Genomic DNA, 17,807 nt, shown 5'->3' on the forward strand with positions numbered 1-17,807 from the left:
TGACCATCTGGTGATGTCCATGTGTAGACTCTTCTCTTGTGTTGTTGGAAGAGGGTGTTTGCTATGACCAGTGCGTTCTCTTGGCAAAACTCTATTAGCCTTTGCCCTGCTTCATTCCTTATTCCAAGGTCAAATTTGCCTGTTACCCCAGGTGTTTCTTGACTTCCTACTTTTGCATTCCAGTCCCCTATAATGAAAAGGACATCTTTTTTGAGTGTTAGTTCTAAAAGGTCTTTTAGGTCTTCATTGAACCATTCAACTTCAGCTTCTTCAGCGTTACTGAGTGGGGCATAGGCTTGGATTACCATGATATTGAATGGTTTGCCTTGGAAACAAACAGAGATCATTCTGTTGTTTTTGAGATTGCATCCAAGTACTGCATTTTGGACTCTTTTGTTGACCATGATGGCTACTCCATTTCTTCTAAGGGATTCCTGCCCGCAGTAGTAGATACAATGGTCATCTGAGTTAAATTCACCCATTCCAGTCCATTTTAGTTCGCTGATTCCTAGAATGTCGACATTCACTCTTGCCATCTCTTGTTTGACCACTTCCAATTTGCTTGATTCATGGACCTGACATTCCAGTTTCCTATGCATTTTTGCTCTTTTACAGCATCGGACCTTACTTCTATTACCAGTCGCATCCACAACTGGGTATTGTTTTTGCTTTGGCTCCATCCCTTCATTCTTTCTGGAGTTATTTCTCCACTGGTCTCCAGTAGCATATTGGGCCCCTACCGACCTGGGGAGTTCCTTTTTCAGTATCCTATCATTTTGCCTTTTTATACTGTTCATGGGGTTCTCAAGGCAAGAATACTGAAGTGGTTTGCCATTCCCTTCTCCAGTGGACCACATTCTGTCAGACCTCTCCACCATGACCCGCCCTTCTTAGGTGGCCCCACACGGCATGACATAGTTTCATTGAGTTAGACAAGGCTGTGGTCCATGTGATTAGATTGACTAGTTTTCTGTGATTATGGTTTCTATGTCTGCCCTCTGATGCCTCTTGCAACACCTACCGTCTTACTTGGGTTTCTCTTACCTTGGATGTGGGGTCTTTCTTCACGGCTGCTCCAGCAAAGCGCAACCACTTCTCCTTACCTTGGATGAGTGGTATCTCTTCACAGCTGCCCCTCCTGACCTTGAACGTGGAGTAGCTCCTCTCAGCCCTCCTGCCGAGATCATTAATTATCCCTCCCTTAAGATCATTAATTACTGAGACCTGTTGAAGGGCAAACATTGGGCCAGGCTTAGATCACAAAATGGCTTTAGCCACAATGAGTTCTTTTATGTTGAGAAAGCCATTTTTGGTTCACTTTCTGCAGGGACCCCTTAACCAGTCTGCTCACAGTTAGAATAGGTAGGAAGATCGAGGCCTGTCCCCTGACCTGCCCAGGCCAGGGACCCTGGAGACTGATGAGTGTGAGCAACTGAAGAACAGGCTAGAAGAATGGGGTTTTTATATTGCACTCTAAAAAATCTTTACTGACTTCTTATCTTTTTTTCTAGCTGAGTTACGCAGTGTGACAAACTGTCAGTCTAACCAACCAAGGTAAGGAAAAAATATTAAGAATGAGGCCAAAAGAATTAAGGGTGTAGTATTCCAAAAACAACCATTTAGCATAGTAAGGGATCCTTGTTTCAGTGTTAACCTTTGTCCTCAGCTACTTGGAAATACAGAACAATCATGTCTCCTCTCTAGCCCTATCTTCTCAATTTCCAGGTTAAAAGATGAAATCAATAACATAGTTCTCCTTTAGAATGACTCAGTTTATTATTGCTTTTAAGAGGGAAACCAGAGATAAGCAAAGTTTCGAACTACGTTTCAGTTAGTTTCAAGTAGTAAAGTCTTGAAAATGGCAATTGTGAAGAGATCAGAGGAAGTTATAAATCAGTAAAGGGTTTGGGTCATGTGTGACTCTTGAAAAGCGGTCAGTGTCAACTGACAGATTTTGGGCTTGTTGGGGAAACTTGACCCAGGAACACTAGAGGCAATAGGAGGCTCAGATTCTTTTTCTCCTGTAAATTGAGCTACTACGTCTTTTGTCTTTAGTAATGAAGGTGATGCTATCAAAGTTTTCGTACGAATACGCCCACCTATAGAGGGTTCTGGATCAGCTGATGGAGAGCAAAACTTATGCTTATCTGTGCTCTCTTCTACGACTCTCCGGCTGCACTCCAACCCTGAGCCTAAGACCTTCGTGTTTGATCATGTGGCCAACATGGACACGACTCAGGTAATGATAATTCGGGGAGCTCCACTTATCATTTGGGACATACAAGATTCTGTTACTTGGGAGAATTTCATTTCTGATTTCATCAGTTCAACAGATCTCAAGTAAGTAAGGAAGCGCACATATTCCATTAGCATTTTAGATTTAATTTCATTAAATATTTTTCTGCCTCCGTCAAAGTTTGAACAGCATGACAAGCCTGTTTTACTTTCCCTCTCCAACCAGTGATGGAGGTTATTGAAAGTATACTTTTGAGAACCCCTGGATGATTGAAAAGTAAAGTTGAACTGCCTAGTTTAAGAATATCTTAGTTCTGGCTGCTGTTACACAAATAGAAGACTGGGTGGTTTAAACAATAAACATCTATTTCTCAGAGTTCTGGAGGTTGGGAAATCCAAGAGCAAGTGCCAGAGATGCAGTGTCTTGTGAGGACTCACTAGATTGTAGACAGCTTCCTTCCACTGTGTCCTCACGTGGTGGAAAGAGAGAATCCTGTGTGTCTTTTGTTATCAGGGAACTCAGGCATACCTTGTTTTATTGCACTTTGCAGATACTGGGTTTATTTATATACAATTGAAGGTTTGTGGCAACTCTGCATTTTTCCAACAGCATTGCTCACTTCATGTCCTTGTGTCACACTGTGGTCAATATTTCTTGAAATATTTCATACTTTTTCATTTGTGACCCCATATCCTTTGTGACTATATATTTGTAATGGTGATCTGTGATCAGAAATGTTTGATGTTACTGTTGTAACTCTTTGCATTTTTTAGCAATAAAGTATTTTTATATTAAGACCATATACATTGTTTTCTTAGAAATAATCTGTCCCACACTTAATAGACTATAGTATAAATTTAACTTTGATATGGACTGGAAAACTGAAAAGTTCATGTGACTCGATTTGCTGCTATATTCACTTTATTGAGATTGTCTGGAAATGAACCTACAATATCTCCAAGGTGTGTCCATACTGGATCACTAGGGCTCCAGTCTCATGATTACTTACTTCCCAAGGACCCCATCTCCAAATACCATCACACTTGGGCTTAGTATTTCAATGTGGGAATTTTAGGGAGGTTACAGAAATTCAAGGGCTTCCCACACAGCTCACTGGTAAAGAATCTGCCTGCCAAGCAGATGTGGTTTCGATCCCTTTGTCGGGAAGATCCCCTGGAGAAGGAAATGGCAACCCACTCCAGTATTCTTACCTGGAGAATCCCATGGACAGAGGAGCCTGGTGGGCTACAGTTCATGGGGTTGCAAATGAGTTGGACATGACTTATTGACTAAAACCACTTAGAGAGTGATCAACGTAAGATTACTATGGTGTTGGGACTTCCTTGATGGTCCAGTGGTTAAGACTCATCCCTCGTGGGGGAACTAAGATTCCCACCTGCTGCAGGGCACAGCCAAAAAAATAATTACTATGCTTTCAATAACTTGCTAATTAAGAACAATTTGGTTAAAATCTAGTCAGCACTGTTCACTGAAACTTTCTGTGGTAATAGAAATGTTCTGTATCTGTGCTGTCCATTGCATTAGCCTTTAGCCACACATGGTTATTTAAGTTTAAATTAATTAAGATTAATTAAAATTTAAACCCACCTTTTCAGATTATTAGTTTCTCAGAGTCCTAGCCACATGTGGCTAGTCATGTGTGATATATGAATAGTGTGTCTGAGGACCTGACTTTAATAGCCACATATGGCTAATGTTTATTGCATTGGACATCACACATATTGTGTTCCCTCGTAATACACATGATTTGCGTTTTTGGTGACACATAGATTTTTAGATCTTTTTTTTCATCTAGGACATGTCTGAAAAATGGAAATAGAAAGTGAGTCACATATATATTAATAATTTAAAAAATTTTAATAGCTACAGTTTTGGCTGTTCTGCATACCTTGCAGGATCTTAGTTCCCTGACCTGGGCCCTCAGAAGTGAGAACACCGAGTCCTAACCACTGGACCACTAAGGAATTTCCTAGTAACTACATCTTTAAAAAATTAAAAAGAAATGGGTAAAATTAATTTTAATTCTGTATCTTATTTGACCTTGTATATCTAAAATGCATTTCAACATGTAATGAACATAAAGCAAGTTATTAATGAGGTATTTTCCATTGTTTTTTTCATGTTCAACCTTTCAAAACTGATGATTGTTTTATATTTACAACACATCTCAAATTGAACTAGACACACTTCAGGTGCTCTGTAGCCATGTGTGACTCACGGCTGCTAATACTGGGCAGTGCAGGTGTCTAATTCATGGTTTGTTAATACAAGCGCATCTGTTGTTGTACAGTCACTCAGTTGTGTCCGACTCTTTGCGACCCCATGAACTGCAGCCTGCCGGGCTTCCCTGTCCTTCAGCGTCTCCCAGAGTTCACTCAAACTCATGTCCATTGAGTCAGTGATGTCATCCAACCATCTCATCCTCTACTGTCCCCCTCTCCCAGCTTCAGGGTCTTTTCTAATGATGCATCTACTTGTATATAAAAAAGAAAGGAAAAATCAGATAAAAGTTTGTGGGAAAAGTACTGAAGAACATATAGGGTTATGTATTTTATGCTAATAGCAGTATAATATTGTGTGCAACATGCTAATTTCTATATAAAGTCTAGATGTGGGGTTTAAATCTATAATTGCATAGCAGATTAATGGATATAATTATGTTTACAGCTTTATCATCTTAGATATTTTAGCCTTTTTTTGTATAGTGGATATAATTTTCACATTGCAAATGACAATTTACACACAAATTTTATTATATTTTAGAATGTCATTTAGGGAAAACATTTTCATTTTTATAAAATGTTAACATATTTGGTGCTTACATTTATAGGAGTCTATGTTCTCAACTGTGGCCAAAGGCATTGTGGAGTCTTGCATGAGCGGTTACAATGGCACCATCTTTGCATAGTAAGTTGTCTCCTGTGTTCTTATACAAGGTTACAATAGTAAGTGCTTCTATTTGTTTCCTATGGCTGCTATAACAGATGACCACATACTTAAGTGGCTTGAAACAACACAAATTTATTATCTTACAGTGTTGTGAGTCAGAAGTCCGACAAGGCTCTCTGAGCTAAAATAAAGGTGTCAGCAGGACTGTGTTTTGCTTTTAGGCCATCTCAGCAGACAGAGCTTGGTAATATGTGCACATATACTAAGTCATGTGTGGAGACATATCTACAATTGTTTCTGTTCTTGTCTGTTTCTTTTGAATATATAAAGTAAGCTAGACTTGAGTTCATGCTGCTGCTGCTAAGTCGCTTCAGTCGTGTCCGACTCTGTGCGACCCCATAGATGGCGGCCCACCAGGCTCCCCCGTCCCTGGGATTCTCCAGGCAAGAACACTGGAGTGGGTTGCCATTTCCTTCTCCAATGCATGAAAGTGAAAAGTGAAAGTGAAGTCACTCAGTCATGTCCAACTCTAGCGACCCCATGGACTGCAGCCCACCAGGCTCCTCCATCCGTGGGATTTTCCAGGCAAGAGTACTGGAGTGGGGTGCCATTGCCTTCATGCTAATGTCTGACTAATCCAAGGATTGAGAATTGACGTGGGTTCATTCTAACCTTCCTTTCTTTTTTATCTGTAACTTCCTGGCTGACAGAAATCTGGATTCCTATTGCTATCATCCATTTATTTATTTGTTCAGCCCTAGTACACATGCAAAGCAGTTTCCAAATTGTTATCGTGGATCCCTGTGAGAAACAATTTTACTGAGTACATTGTTGATGCACAGATCCTTTTTTTCCCTTAAGTCCTACAATTTCTAATCAAAACCTCCTTTTGTCAATTTAGGTCAGCTCCTTTTCTGCCTACTGCCTTCAGTGCAGTGTGTCATGAACTTGTAATCAGTTAGATGCATTTCATCCCAGGGTCTCTGACATCCTAGTTTGATGTGTTTTGCTTGTTTATTGGTCACCCTTTGTGATGTACGGTTTCTTAGTGTATTGACAGTTGCAGAGTCATGTTTTTGGCACACCTACTGAAGAGAGCAGTCGCTTTCCCTTCAAAGTTCCTCTTGTTGCATTCATAGTCAACCACTTCTTTTTCTCCCAGCCGCTGGATACACTAATATATTTTCCATTGCTCTTTTGCCTTTTCCAAAGAAATCACACAATATGTAGCCTTTTGCTTAGTAAAGTGTACTTGGGATTTTTCTGTGTTGTTGCATCCATCAATAGCTTTTTCTTTCTTTCTGTCTTTCTCTGATTGCTTCCAGTTTTTAGTGATTATGAGTGTTAGTACAAACATTCAAATATTGGGTTTTATGTGAACGTAAGTTTTCAAATCACTTGAGTAAATACCTGGAGATACAGTTGCTGGGTCCTATAGTATGAGGAACTATGAAACTGTCTTCAAGACGTATACTCAAAGTGCATGATGATGGGAATTCCCTGGTGAGCCTGTTATTTGGACTTGGTGCTTTCACTGCAGTGGCCTGGGAAAGGGAACTAAGATCCTGTAAACCCCTCAGTGCGGCCAAAATAAAGTGCACAATGATTGTGAATTTCTAAGTATTGGCAGCCTTCAAATATTGCTCTAGATTTAATATTAGAATGTAAGCTGACAATCTTGGCAGGTATACAAGGTGGATTTTATAATTATTTTTTCCTTTTCTCCTAGCAACAGACTTCCTAATTTTATCTAGAACCAGAAGTTTTTAATAGAATGTAGTGAATTTAGTGAATTATATAGTTCATTTTGAATAGTTGATTTTTGTGTGTGTGTATGTACCCTTGGTTTATCCATAATAGGCTCAAAATAAAAGAAAATAAAAATCCAGAAGTCTGAAGCTTGTGTTCATCTTGCATACACTTTCTTCCTTGAAAATTTCCCTTTGCCTTTCATGCTTGCTTTTCAGTTGTGTTCAGCAGAACTAAATGTTCTCTCTTCATCTGTGAAGCACTTAACCATTTTCTCATATTTCTTCTCAAGAGAAGAAAGGATTTTTTCTCACAGAATATTTTGAGTGGTAAAGCTCGAAAATGAAATCCCCAGTAACCAGAGATTATGTATCTTCAAAGTGTTTCCTTTAGGCATACTAATCATAGATTTAGTTTGAAAATTACTTTTGGTAGTTGAGGGTAGAAAGGAGAAGTACATGGAGAGAAGTGAGCATTGATTTATTGGTTGAATGAGCATACTTTCTGGTTCATGAGCTATTTTTAAAAATATTTATTTATTTAATGTATTGGCAGCACCAGTTGTTAGTTGCGACATGTGGGATCTTGTTTCCTGCCCAGGGATCGAATGTGAGCTCCCAGAATTGGAAGCATGGAGTCTTAGCCACTGGACTGCCAAGGAAGTTCCTAAAGTTATTGTTAATAGTGTCCCTTTCACTTTCAAGCAGGGCATGCAGCAATATCCATTTCTCATTCTAAGTTAACTAAAGAACTTATCTCCAACCTGCTTCCAAAAGAAATAGGTAAACAAGCAGATTATGCTGTTTTCTAGCTCTTGGGGCATTGAACCAAAAAGTAAACTCAAAATTTTATGTTTGTGCTATGAATCCAAGCTAAACACATTTATCATCCTAACTGACAACTATATTCAACTTAAGTTTTTATTTTTGTATTTTGTTTGTTACCCCTGTTTCTCAGGGTACCTGAGAAATCATGACACTACCCAAAATAAGCCTATAGCCTAAGGATGTTTTTAATTGTTTTATTTTTAGTATGACAATATCTTGGTTCCTTTTAAAGGCAGAATTTAGGAGAATTGCTGCATTATTTAGAACAGAAAAAATTAGGAAAAAAATCCAGTTGGTTCTGGTTCAATAAATTATGATACATTCGTGGAGTACTACGTAGCCATTAAACATAAAGAGGTAGATTTCTATTTACCCATGTAGAAAAATGTCTGAAATTAAGGGGGAAAAAAAACAGGTTGCAGAGAAGTATGAATAACATCATTCCAATTTTATAAATAAAAATTAAATGAAAACTCTGATGGCTGTGTTTGTATACTCTGGAAGGACTTATCAGACAATTAAGAGTAGTTAGCTCTTAGTAGTAGAATAGGAGAGAAAGAAAATGGATCATTCACTTTTTACCTGGTATAAATTTTAAGAAAGAAAGAAAATTAGTTCTTTGTGGGGAAAATTTATATACTAGTAGACTGTATTAAAATTAGGTAGTCTGCCGTCTATGGGATCGCACAGAGTCAGACACGACCGAAGTGACTTAGCAGCAGCAGCAGACCATATTAAAATTAGGTAGTCTTCTAAATTATACGTGTGAAAATAATATATAAAACATTCTTTTTTACAGTGGACAGACTGGTTCAGGGAAAACATTTACCATGATGGGTAAGTAAACTAGAGATTAACATTTACTGGCTTAGTCTACTCTTTCGTGATAACAGAACTTAGCATGTTTTTTGGAAAGTCATACTTTCTGTGTATGATGTTGAACTCATGAAATTAGGGTCATTTCCCACATTCTTGTCAGATTACGACTTCCATTATATAACAGTGAAATCTGTGTTTTTGGCTATTTCCAGTTTAAAGCTTAGCACAGAATATGTGCTTAACTAACAACTTTTGAAGAGGGTTTAATGAATTTTTACATATTTATATACCCGTATAACCACTCTTCTGATCAAAATTCCTAATCAGTAACTACTCCCACTCCACCCCATGATGTATGTATTACTCTGACTTCTGTGTCACTAGTTTCGCTGGGTTTTGCACTTCTGTGAGTGACATTTTACTGTGTTTACTCTTTTATGTCTGGAGTCTTTCTGTCAGCATGAAGACTCTGAGATTCACTCATGTTATTGCATGTAGTAGTAGTTCATTTCCATTACTGTATAATATATTATTGTATGAGTAGACCACATTTTCCATTCTGCTGTTGCTAGAGAGTTTTAGACCCCGTGAATAATGGTGTTATGGACATTTTTTTCTTGTATGTGTCTTTTAAAATTCATTTCTGTTGAACTTTAAACTTCTGGGAGTGGACTAGCTGGGTCACGGTATGTGTACGTTCAGCTTTTGTAGGTAGGGCCATGATAGAGATGTGTCACCGTGGAATTTCCCAGTGCTCCATGTACATGTCCACACATCATATTGTCCTTTTTAAAAATTTTAGTTGTTCTGGAGTGTGTGTAGTACTGTCTCATTGTGTTTTTATTTGCACTTCCTTGATTTCCATTGACCACCTTTTATATATTTATTGAACATTTAAATAGTCTCTCTGTTAAATGCACAGTCAAGCTTTTTTTCTTATTTAAAAATTAGCATATCGTTTTCTTACTCATTTGTGGGGATTCATAAAATAGGTTAGCTCTTTGTCTATAATATAGATGACAAATTTTTCTCTAGTTTTTTTCTGTTGGCTTACTTAAGTATTTCTTATGCCAAAATTTTAATTTTTATATGGTTGAATTTCAGGGTTGTTTTTTTTTTTAATGGTTTCTGAATTGTGAGTTTTAGTAAGAAAGGTCTTCCTTTCTCTGAAATTACAGCAACATACATATAAGTGAGTACTAAAAATATGCCAGGCACTCTTCAAGGCTCCGGTGGTCTGTTCAAATAAAAGGCAATGTCAAGGCTCTCTTGGAGCTTATAATTCTCATGGGGAGATGTACAATTGAAAGCAAATAAATATCTTAGCACTTATGCCAGAGGTAATAAGTAATATGGGCTTCCCTAGTGGCTCATTTGGAGAAGGCAATGGCACCCCACTCCAGTACTCTTGCCTGGCAAATCCCATGGACGGAGGAGCCTGCTAGGCTGCGGTCCATGGGGTCGCAAAGAGTCAGACACGACTGAGCCACTTCACTTTCACTTTTCACTTTCATGCATTGGAGAAGGAAATGGCCACCCACTGCAGTGTTCTTGCCTGGAGAATCCCAGGGACGGGGGAGCCTGGCAGGCTGCCGTCTCTGGGGTCGCCCAGAGTCGGACACAACTGAAGTGACTTAGCAGCAGCAGCAGCAGCAACAGTGGCTCGTTGGTAAAGAATCTGTCTGCTGAGCAGGAGATGCGGGTTCAGTCCTTGGGTCAGGAAGATCCTCTGGAAGAGGAACTGGCAACCCACTGCAGTATTCTTGTCTGGGAAATCCCAAGGACAGAAGATCCTGTGGGCTATAGCCCATGGAGTTTCAGAGTTGGACATGACTTAGTGACTAAACAGCAGCAGTAATAAGTGCTGTGAAGAAAAATAAGGGGATAAAAAGGAGCAGGGGGTACTGTTTTAGGTTGATGAGTCAGAGAGGCCTCTTGGGGTGACATTTGAAGAGACTTAATGAAATGAGAAGGAACCTTGAGACCATAGGAGGAGAATCTTCTGCAGAGGGGCTGTCCCTGCAAATTCACAGGCAAGCCCTAAGTTGGGAGTATGCTGAAAAGTATTCAGGGAACAGCAAGAAGACACATGGGGCTAGAGTGGAATTTTCCAGAATTAGGGGCAGGTTGGAAATGTAGCCAGAGGGCAAGTCATGGATTTTGGATTTTTTTTTTGAGGGGATGTGAAGTCATGGGAAGGTTTGTTGTTTGTTTGTTTGTTTTTAAGAAGCATTGCACGAAGTGATGTTAAATTAAAAGTACTACTCAGGCAGCTGAATGGAGTAGAGACTATAAGAAGGGGTTAGAACAGAAGCAGGATTGCGAGCTGAGTCAGGAGACCAGGCAAGAGATGATAAGGTAACTGTAACGAGTGTGCTGAATATCTTTGTATAGGATTTAGCAGGAAAATGTTAAAAAATTATCTGCACATACTCTAATATTCTGTCCTCTGTGTTCTTTACTTCCATTTTTCTACCGTTTGTGTATATATACATATACACACACACACACACACACACACACACACACACATATATTTAAGGTACAGTTTACAGGATCCATTTAATATAATTTAGATATAGCACATCAAGATGATGATAATATTTTAAAATTTATTTTCTGTAGCTTTCTTGCATACACCAGCATTTTCTTAGTTCCTGTGGTCTCTAAGGTATAATTATCTAATACGTACAGTAACTTTTAGATCTTTTCTAGCTATATAATTTTTTCTGCTAAACATAGCTAGTTTGAATTAATATTCCAAAAACTCCTACTACTTACATATCTACATATTTTTCTCCAGTGTTAACAAAATAAGGGTAGGATTCCTCTTCAGTTTTCTCTCTGTATAGAAATCTTGTGACATATTCCTACAGTATCTTTGTTACCACCCTGGCTTTTATTGCCCAATTAAGAAAATGCTAGCTAATGCTAATTTTTATACCCTGTGAGTTAGTTATTTCCATTATTATCTCCATTTTATAGTGAAAGACTCAAAGAGATTAAGTATTTAATTAGCCCGTGGCCACACTGCCAGTTGTCATCCTAGACGACTGAATGTCTTATGCACCAGTAAAGTAAATTGCTTATTATTTCTGCTAATTTTGATATCTGCAGAAGGAAACATTTCAAGCTTGGGACTTCAATGGATTTTTTAATTTATCAAACAACAGCTGCTTTTTCAAATGGCTTAGTGACTATCATGCACCTGTTGATAGGCTGGTTCTCTTATGCCGTCTCTTACCACAGATTAACTTGTTTGGGAGCCCAGAAGAAACTGATTATACAATGTATCTTCCGTTAAATTGTCTTTCACTGTTGCCATTTTGAAGGACTTCTGTTACAGAATAAAAATGAGCAGTTACATATCTGTGTTTTTTTATGTTTTTCTTTAGGACCATCTGAATCTGATAATTTTTCTCATAATCTGAGAGGAGTAATCCCTCGAAGTTTTGAATATTTATTTTCCTTAATTGAACGTGAAAAAGAGAAGGTAAAACTTACTGTAAAAATAAAGGGAATTCCATGCAATATCTACTTTTGAGTAGTTAACTACTAATAATAGTTCATGATACATGGAGGGGTATAACTGGTCATCTACACGTGGATAGGCTAGAGTGGTATAAAAAATCCTTCAGTTCTCAAGATAAAATTAAGGATTCTGAGTTTTCTATTTCTAAAGGTTTTAGTCTATAAAACATGCATCATCCTTGACCTGACATTAAAAGAAAGTAGAAAGTAGTGCTTCTTTAGACACTCAGATTTTACAAAAGAGAAAGTGTAAAGAAAATCTTAACTGAGGAAAACAGATTCATGAATCCGTATCACCTACCTGCACCTAGGCTGACAGTAGTAACGGGCCATCTTTACCTGCTACCATCTGACCATGATCTTGCTTCACACTTGGTGTGGCTCTGTTGTCCTGGCTACGTGGGCTTCCATTTTGCATTAGCTCCCAGATTGGGCCATTCTCTTTATTGTGCATTGTTACCTTAGTGAATTCCAGGCTTAAGGGCCATTAGTGTTCTGTATTCTATTACCTATGTGCCAGGGAGACTGATATATAACATTGAGTTACCACTTAACTCCTTTGCAGAAACTATCTCTTACCATTGTGGTTAGACAAGCATATTATGTGCCAGTGAAATAGATTTAGTGACGTGCATTTCTGTGGTTAGAAATCCTATAGCAAGGCTTTTTATTTTTTGTAAGAGAGGCTTTTAAAATGCCTTATTTTCTGTCATTTGGAAAATATAACACTTGATTCAGATACACTTATGAGGAAGTCCAGTATATGACCGATGAAACTAGAACTGCTATTTTCATCACAAGGGAAAAAAGTTATGTAACTATGTATGGTGATGGATGTTAACTAGACTTATGATCATTTTGCAGTATATACAAATATCAAATCATTGTGTTGTATGCCTGAAACTAGTGTAATGCTCTATATCCATTATACCTCAATTAAGCGAAAAATGGAATTGCCCGTTTGGCATGCTCAAGTCCTAGTTCCCTATCTTGGTTCTCAGGTACTGTTGGAAATGTCAGGGCTCCTGGGACCACGGTTTGATGCTGCTTAAAACTGTTAATGATGTGTTGAAACTAGTAACCTATGTTTTTAAACTGACTTTGAAGTATCTTGTATTGTGTAAAGGATAATATTGTAGGAAATTTATATGTTGTGAAGTGAGTGAAAAGATGAGTGCTCAGGAAAGGTAGGGATGAACTCATGACAATATCACTAAACCAGGCTTCTCTTTTACAGGCTGGACTTGGAAAGAGTTTTCTTTGTAAGTGTTCATTTATTGAGATCTACAACGAGCACATCTATGACCTGCTGGACTCTGCATCGGCTGGACTGTACATAAGGGAGCATATTAAGAAGGGGGTCTTTGTTGTTGGTGCAGTAGAACAGGTGGTGACCTCAGCAGCTGAAGCCTATCAGGTACCCTACATCGAATGATTGCTCCGTAGACAACATAGCATGCTGTGAAGAACGCCTTGACCTCAAAAAAAAGAAGGAATTGTGTTACTAAAGATGTTTTGTTAAGCCATAGCCAGGATGTTCATGAGAAGGAAAGAAAAAGAGTATGACCATATTTTATAAATTTCCCCTTTGTTAAAATAGATGTTTGACTCCTTGATTTTGGGTTAGTTTGGTATTGTTCATTCTGTTCATTCACTATCTGTCTGTCTGCACCGGGCCTGAGTTGTGGCCTGCAGAATCTAGTTCCCTGACCAAGGATTGAACCTGGGCCCCTTGCATTGGGAGTGCAGAGTCTTAACTGCTGGAGCACCAGGGAAGTCCCACACTTTTTTCAAGCTAATAGTATTTTGAAATTTGTCTCATGTTTGAGTGAGGATTCTTCTTTCACTTTGCAGCTGTGTAAATGTCATTATTTATCTAATATTTAATATACAGTATTTGGTGTTATGAAAAGGAAGCATGAATTAATTAACCAAAAAATAAAAGGTATAAACAATTTCATTTTTATGCTGTGACTGCTTAATAGGGTTATAACAGCTCTATTCATTGAGTATATATGCTGAAGCCTATACTAACTTCTTTGTATATATTATTTCATTTAATTTTTTATCTGCTTTTGAGGTAAGCTAATAATTTCTTTATTTATCCAATACATATTGTGACCTTGCCACTCAAAAATGTAGTTCTCATACTATCAGTGTCACCTGGAAGCTTGTTAGAAATGCAGGATCTCAGCCTCTACTTCACGTCTATTGAATCAGAATCTGAATTTTAATGGGACTAGGTGGTTAGCGTGCATATTACAGTTTGAGATGTTCTGCACTGTGAGGGAGGTACCCACATTCCCATTTTACACATATGGGACTGAGCCTTGAAAAGGTCACTTGGCCCCAGACCACACAACTGGTAGATGTGGAGACAAGGGTTGAACTGGTATTCATCTGATTTTAGAGCCTGCTGTCTGAACCTTCATGTAGCCTGCCTGCCACAGGGAACAGGAAGTAAAAACAAATACTCTGTAGACCAAAAGGACTGATAAAGCTTTGGGCTTGAAGGTAATTTTGAGATTTATCTGACTTCTCATAGTTTTGGTTAAGAAAAGGGTTTAGAGAGATTTTACGACTTGCATTAATACAAATAGAGAAATGGCAAAACCCATTCTAGATCCTATGCCTTCTGATTTCCTGCTTGTTTGGTCTCATGACCTAGAGAAGAAACAAAAAAGGAAAGGGAAAGGAAAATTAGCGTGTGTACTTGCGTATGTTGCTCAGTAGACCAGTAGTCTCACACCACCCTTTACAGATTTCCTGCTGATGTTTGTAGCTGTTGTGAAAATGTGGAAGTTGTGATTGTGTATTTTCCTTTTGCCTAGGTGTTGTCTGGAGGGTGGAGAAACAGACGTGTCGCCTCAACATCAATGAATAGAGAATCCTCTAGGTCTCATGCAGTCTTTACAATTACAATAGAGTCAATGGAGAAAAGCCATGAAACTGTGAATATACGCACCTCTCTTCTCAATCTGGTGGATTTGGCAGGATCTGAAAGGCAAAAGGACACCCATGCAGAAGGCATGAGATTAAAGGTAAGATTGGAATTACGGTCTTCAATTCAACTTGACTGAGAATTAGAAGTCAATACCAAGCTCAGTATTTTGATGGCTACAAAGTGTTAAGAAATTGGTTCTATCCTAAAGGTATAGAAACTTTTGTGGTAGTGTAGGGACAGTAAACATAATGGGATATGACAAGCGTCAGGAGCAAGAGTATTTGAATTCACTGTCACCCGAAAAGGCCGATGGTATGAGTGGTAGAGGAAGAAGGATATGACATGCCCCTTACTTGGGGGAAGCGTGGGAAAGAAGTAGTTCTGGAGTTAAGGGTTAAAGACTTCATTCTAGGCTAAGGCATTACCAGAGGTCCTCAGTAATATGAACTACTAATGTATATACGTATTGTGGTCTTCCCAGGTGGCTGAGTGGTTAAAGAATCTGCCTGCAGTGCAGACGTGGGTTCAGTCCCTGGGTCAGGGAAGATCCCCTGGAGGAGGGTACAGCAACCCACTCCAGTATTCTTGCTTGGAGAATTCCATTGGATTGAGGAGCCTGGCAGGCTACAGTCCATACAGTCGCAAAGAGTTGGACGCAACTGAAGCGACTGAGCACACATGCATATGTATTGTGACATGTACTGTCAACAAAATGTGTGGATTCTACATGTTAGGATATATGGGTGCAGAGAGCGAAGAGTCAGCAATGGTAGAGGAGAGTGTGCTGTTTGCCTTGAAAGCAAGGATTTGAGCCTCCTGAGCTCTCAGACAGCGTCAGGCTGTCTCACATTTGTGTTTATACGGTGACATAAAGCAAAGAAAAATAGCATATGTTCATAATAGGATATATGCTGGGTCTTTTCTAAATGCTTCATATAAAACTATTTAACCTTCCTAAGAATTCTAGGACATGATATTATTATCCTTTCTATTTTGAAGAAACAGAAGTAAATTTTCCAGGGGCACGTGATTGAGTTGAGCTGAGATTCAAGCAGTAGTCCAGCTCCACAGACAGTGGAGCCGTGGGCCTAAACCACTTTTAAGGATGGTAACAGTGGAAGCTCTGAGCTCAGTGCATCTTGTTAATAATTTCCATTTCTCCTCTCTTTTTTCTATACTCCCATCTCTGCAGACTCAGTTATCAAAAATACGCTGCCTAAAGTAAAAGGTTTAACCCAAACATTTTTCTCCCCAAACCACTCTTTTAAAGAAATTTTATGTTTACATATAATAAATGTAAATTCTAATTGACATTTGATAAGTGTAAATTCTAATTTACAGAATTAGAGTGAATGTTCTCTTATCTATAATATGTTCATTAATAGCTTTGTGGGACATGGGAGTGGGACGTTAGTTACCATACCTTTATAACGTAGCAAACATTTTAACATAAAAGGCTTGAAAAATATGCTTATAATTTACTGCTTTACCATGTTTTCCTCTATTCTCTTCTTGATTTTATCCCTGCTTATAGGTCAGTTGAAAACTATTACAATCATGAGTTGATAACAGTATTTTTCTCCTTCAATGACTTTTGTGTTTGAATTTGAATAGTATTAGAATTGCAGTGTGTGCCTCAATAGGAAAAGGTTAGGGGACAGTTGAGGACATCTTTTTGCTGAAAAGTTACTTACCCTTAACTAACGTTGTCCCTGTCTTGCCTTTCCATTCAAACTTACCACCCTGCTAGGTATATTTTAATTCAAAATACTAAAAAGAAATCAGTGCACCTCAATTTTTGTTCCTTTTCCCTAACACCCTAGGAAGCAGGTAACATAAACCGATCATTGAGCTGCCTGGGCCAGGTGATTACTGCGCTTGTCGATGTGGGTAATGGAAAACAGAGACATATTTGCTACAGAGACTCCAAACTTACCTTCTTACTCCGGGTAAAGCAGATCACTGGGTTCCTGAGCCCCTTTTTTAGTTATGTTCACTATGAACAAAACTATGTTAGGTTATGTTTTTTTATGTTCTTTTGCGTTATGGTTTATCACAGGGTATTGAATATAATTACCTGTGTTATATAGTAGATTTTGCTGTTTATCCATCCTACCTATAATAGTTTACATCTGCTAATACCAAACTCCCAGTCCTTCCCTCCCCCACCCACCTTCCCTTTGACAGTCACAAGTCTGTTCTCTATGTGAGTCTGTTTCTGTTTCATAGATAGGTTCGTTTATGCCATATCTTTTGGTTTCTCCCTTGAAATGTGTGCCATTTGTATCATTAAACAGGATTCCCTTGGAGGTAATGCCAAAACAGTCATAATTGCAAATGTTCATCCTGGATCTAGGTGTTTTGGTGAAACCCTATCAACGCTTAATTTTGCTCAAAGAGCCAAGCTGATTAAAAATAAGGTAAAATACTGATTATATTTAAGTAAATTAAAAAAATATTGAAGCTTGCAGTATCTCACTTTTGTAATTGCCCTGAAATTAACATTAGCTTTTATTTATTTCTCTGTTGTGAAAGCCTAACTTTAAGCAAGGTTTCTGTTTTCATCTTTCCTAGCCTTCTGTATAGATCATGTAATTTGAGACCTAGATGAGGTCTTATGGTCATTATTGTTTGGCCTGTTTTTTCTTAAGGGAAGGGAAAGTTTTTCCTTTGTAATTGGGTTGGAGACTAAATTTATGTACCTAAACCATGCTAGCAGAGCTGGGTGCTAAGGGTGAGAGGATCCACTATGAAAATAGTTTTGACAAGCTTGACAAACTGTCTTTCAAGT

The 17,807-nt window shown here is 38.4% G+C and overlaps 1 protein-coding gene and 1 long non-coding RNA gene across 5 annotated transcripts in view; one reads left to right on the forward strand and one right to left on the reverse strand.

Annotated features, from left to right (window-relative positions):
* Positions 1-17,807, forward strand: part of KIF15 (kinesin family member 15) — a 56,833-nt gene that overhangs the window by 9,777 nt on the left and 29,249 nt on the right. For 3 of the 4 annotated variants that reach the window (XM_070776210.1, XM_019984377.2, XM_070776209.1), the window contains exons 2-10: positions 1,512-1,554; positions 2,056-2,239; positions 5,088-5,164; positions 8,522-8,559; positions 11,937-12,034; positions 13,310-13,489; positions 14,904-15,113; positions 16,840-16,965; positions 17,314-17,436. In XM_070776210.1, the coding sequence (XP_070632311.1) occupies positions 1,512-1,554; positions 2,056-2,239; positions 5,088-5,164; positions 8,522-8,559; positions 11,937-12,034; positions 13,310-13,489; positions 14,904-15,113; positions 16,840-16,965; positions 17,314-17,436 (1,079 nt within the window). Of the gene's footprint in view, positions 1-1,511; positions 1,555-2,055; positions 2,240-5,087; positions 5,165-8,521; positions 8,560-11,936; positions 12,035-12,525; positions 12,882-13,309; positions 13,490-14,903; positions 15,114-16,839; positions 16,966-17,313; positions 17,437-17,807 lie in introns of those variants that run through there. The other variant, XM_070776211.1, reaches the window with a different exon arrangement.
* On the reverse strand, positions 11,749-12,503 carry LOC139178582 (uncharacterized). Its single transcript, XR_011562960.1, has 2 exons — positions 12,374-12,503; positions 11,749-11,878 (listed from the first exon to the last, which is right to left on the reverse strand). It is a non-coding gene; the product is annotated as an uncharacterized lncRNA (long non-coding RNA).

The sequence above is a fragment of the Bos indicus genome, chromosome 22 (assembly GCF_029378745.1).
Source record: "Bos indicus isolate NIAB-ARS_2022 breed Sahiwal x Tharparkar chromosome 22, NIAB-ARS_B.indTharparkar_mat_pri_1.0, whole genome shotgun sequence".
In the NCBI taxonomy this organism is placed as follows: Eukaryota; Metazoa; Chordata; class Mammalia; order Artiodactyla; family Bovidae; genus Bos; species Bos indicus.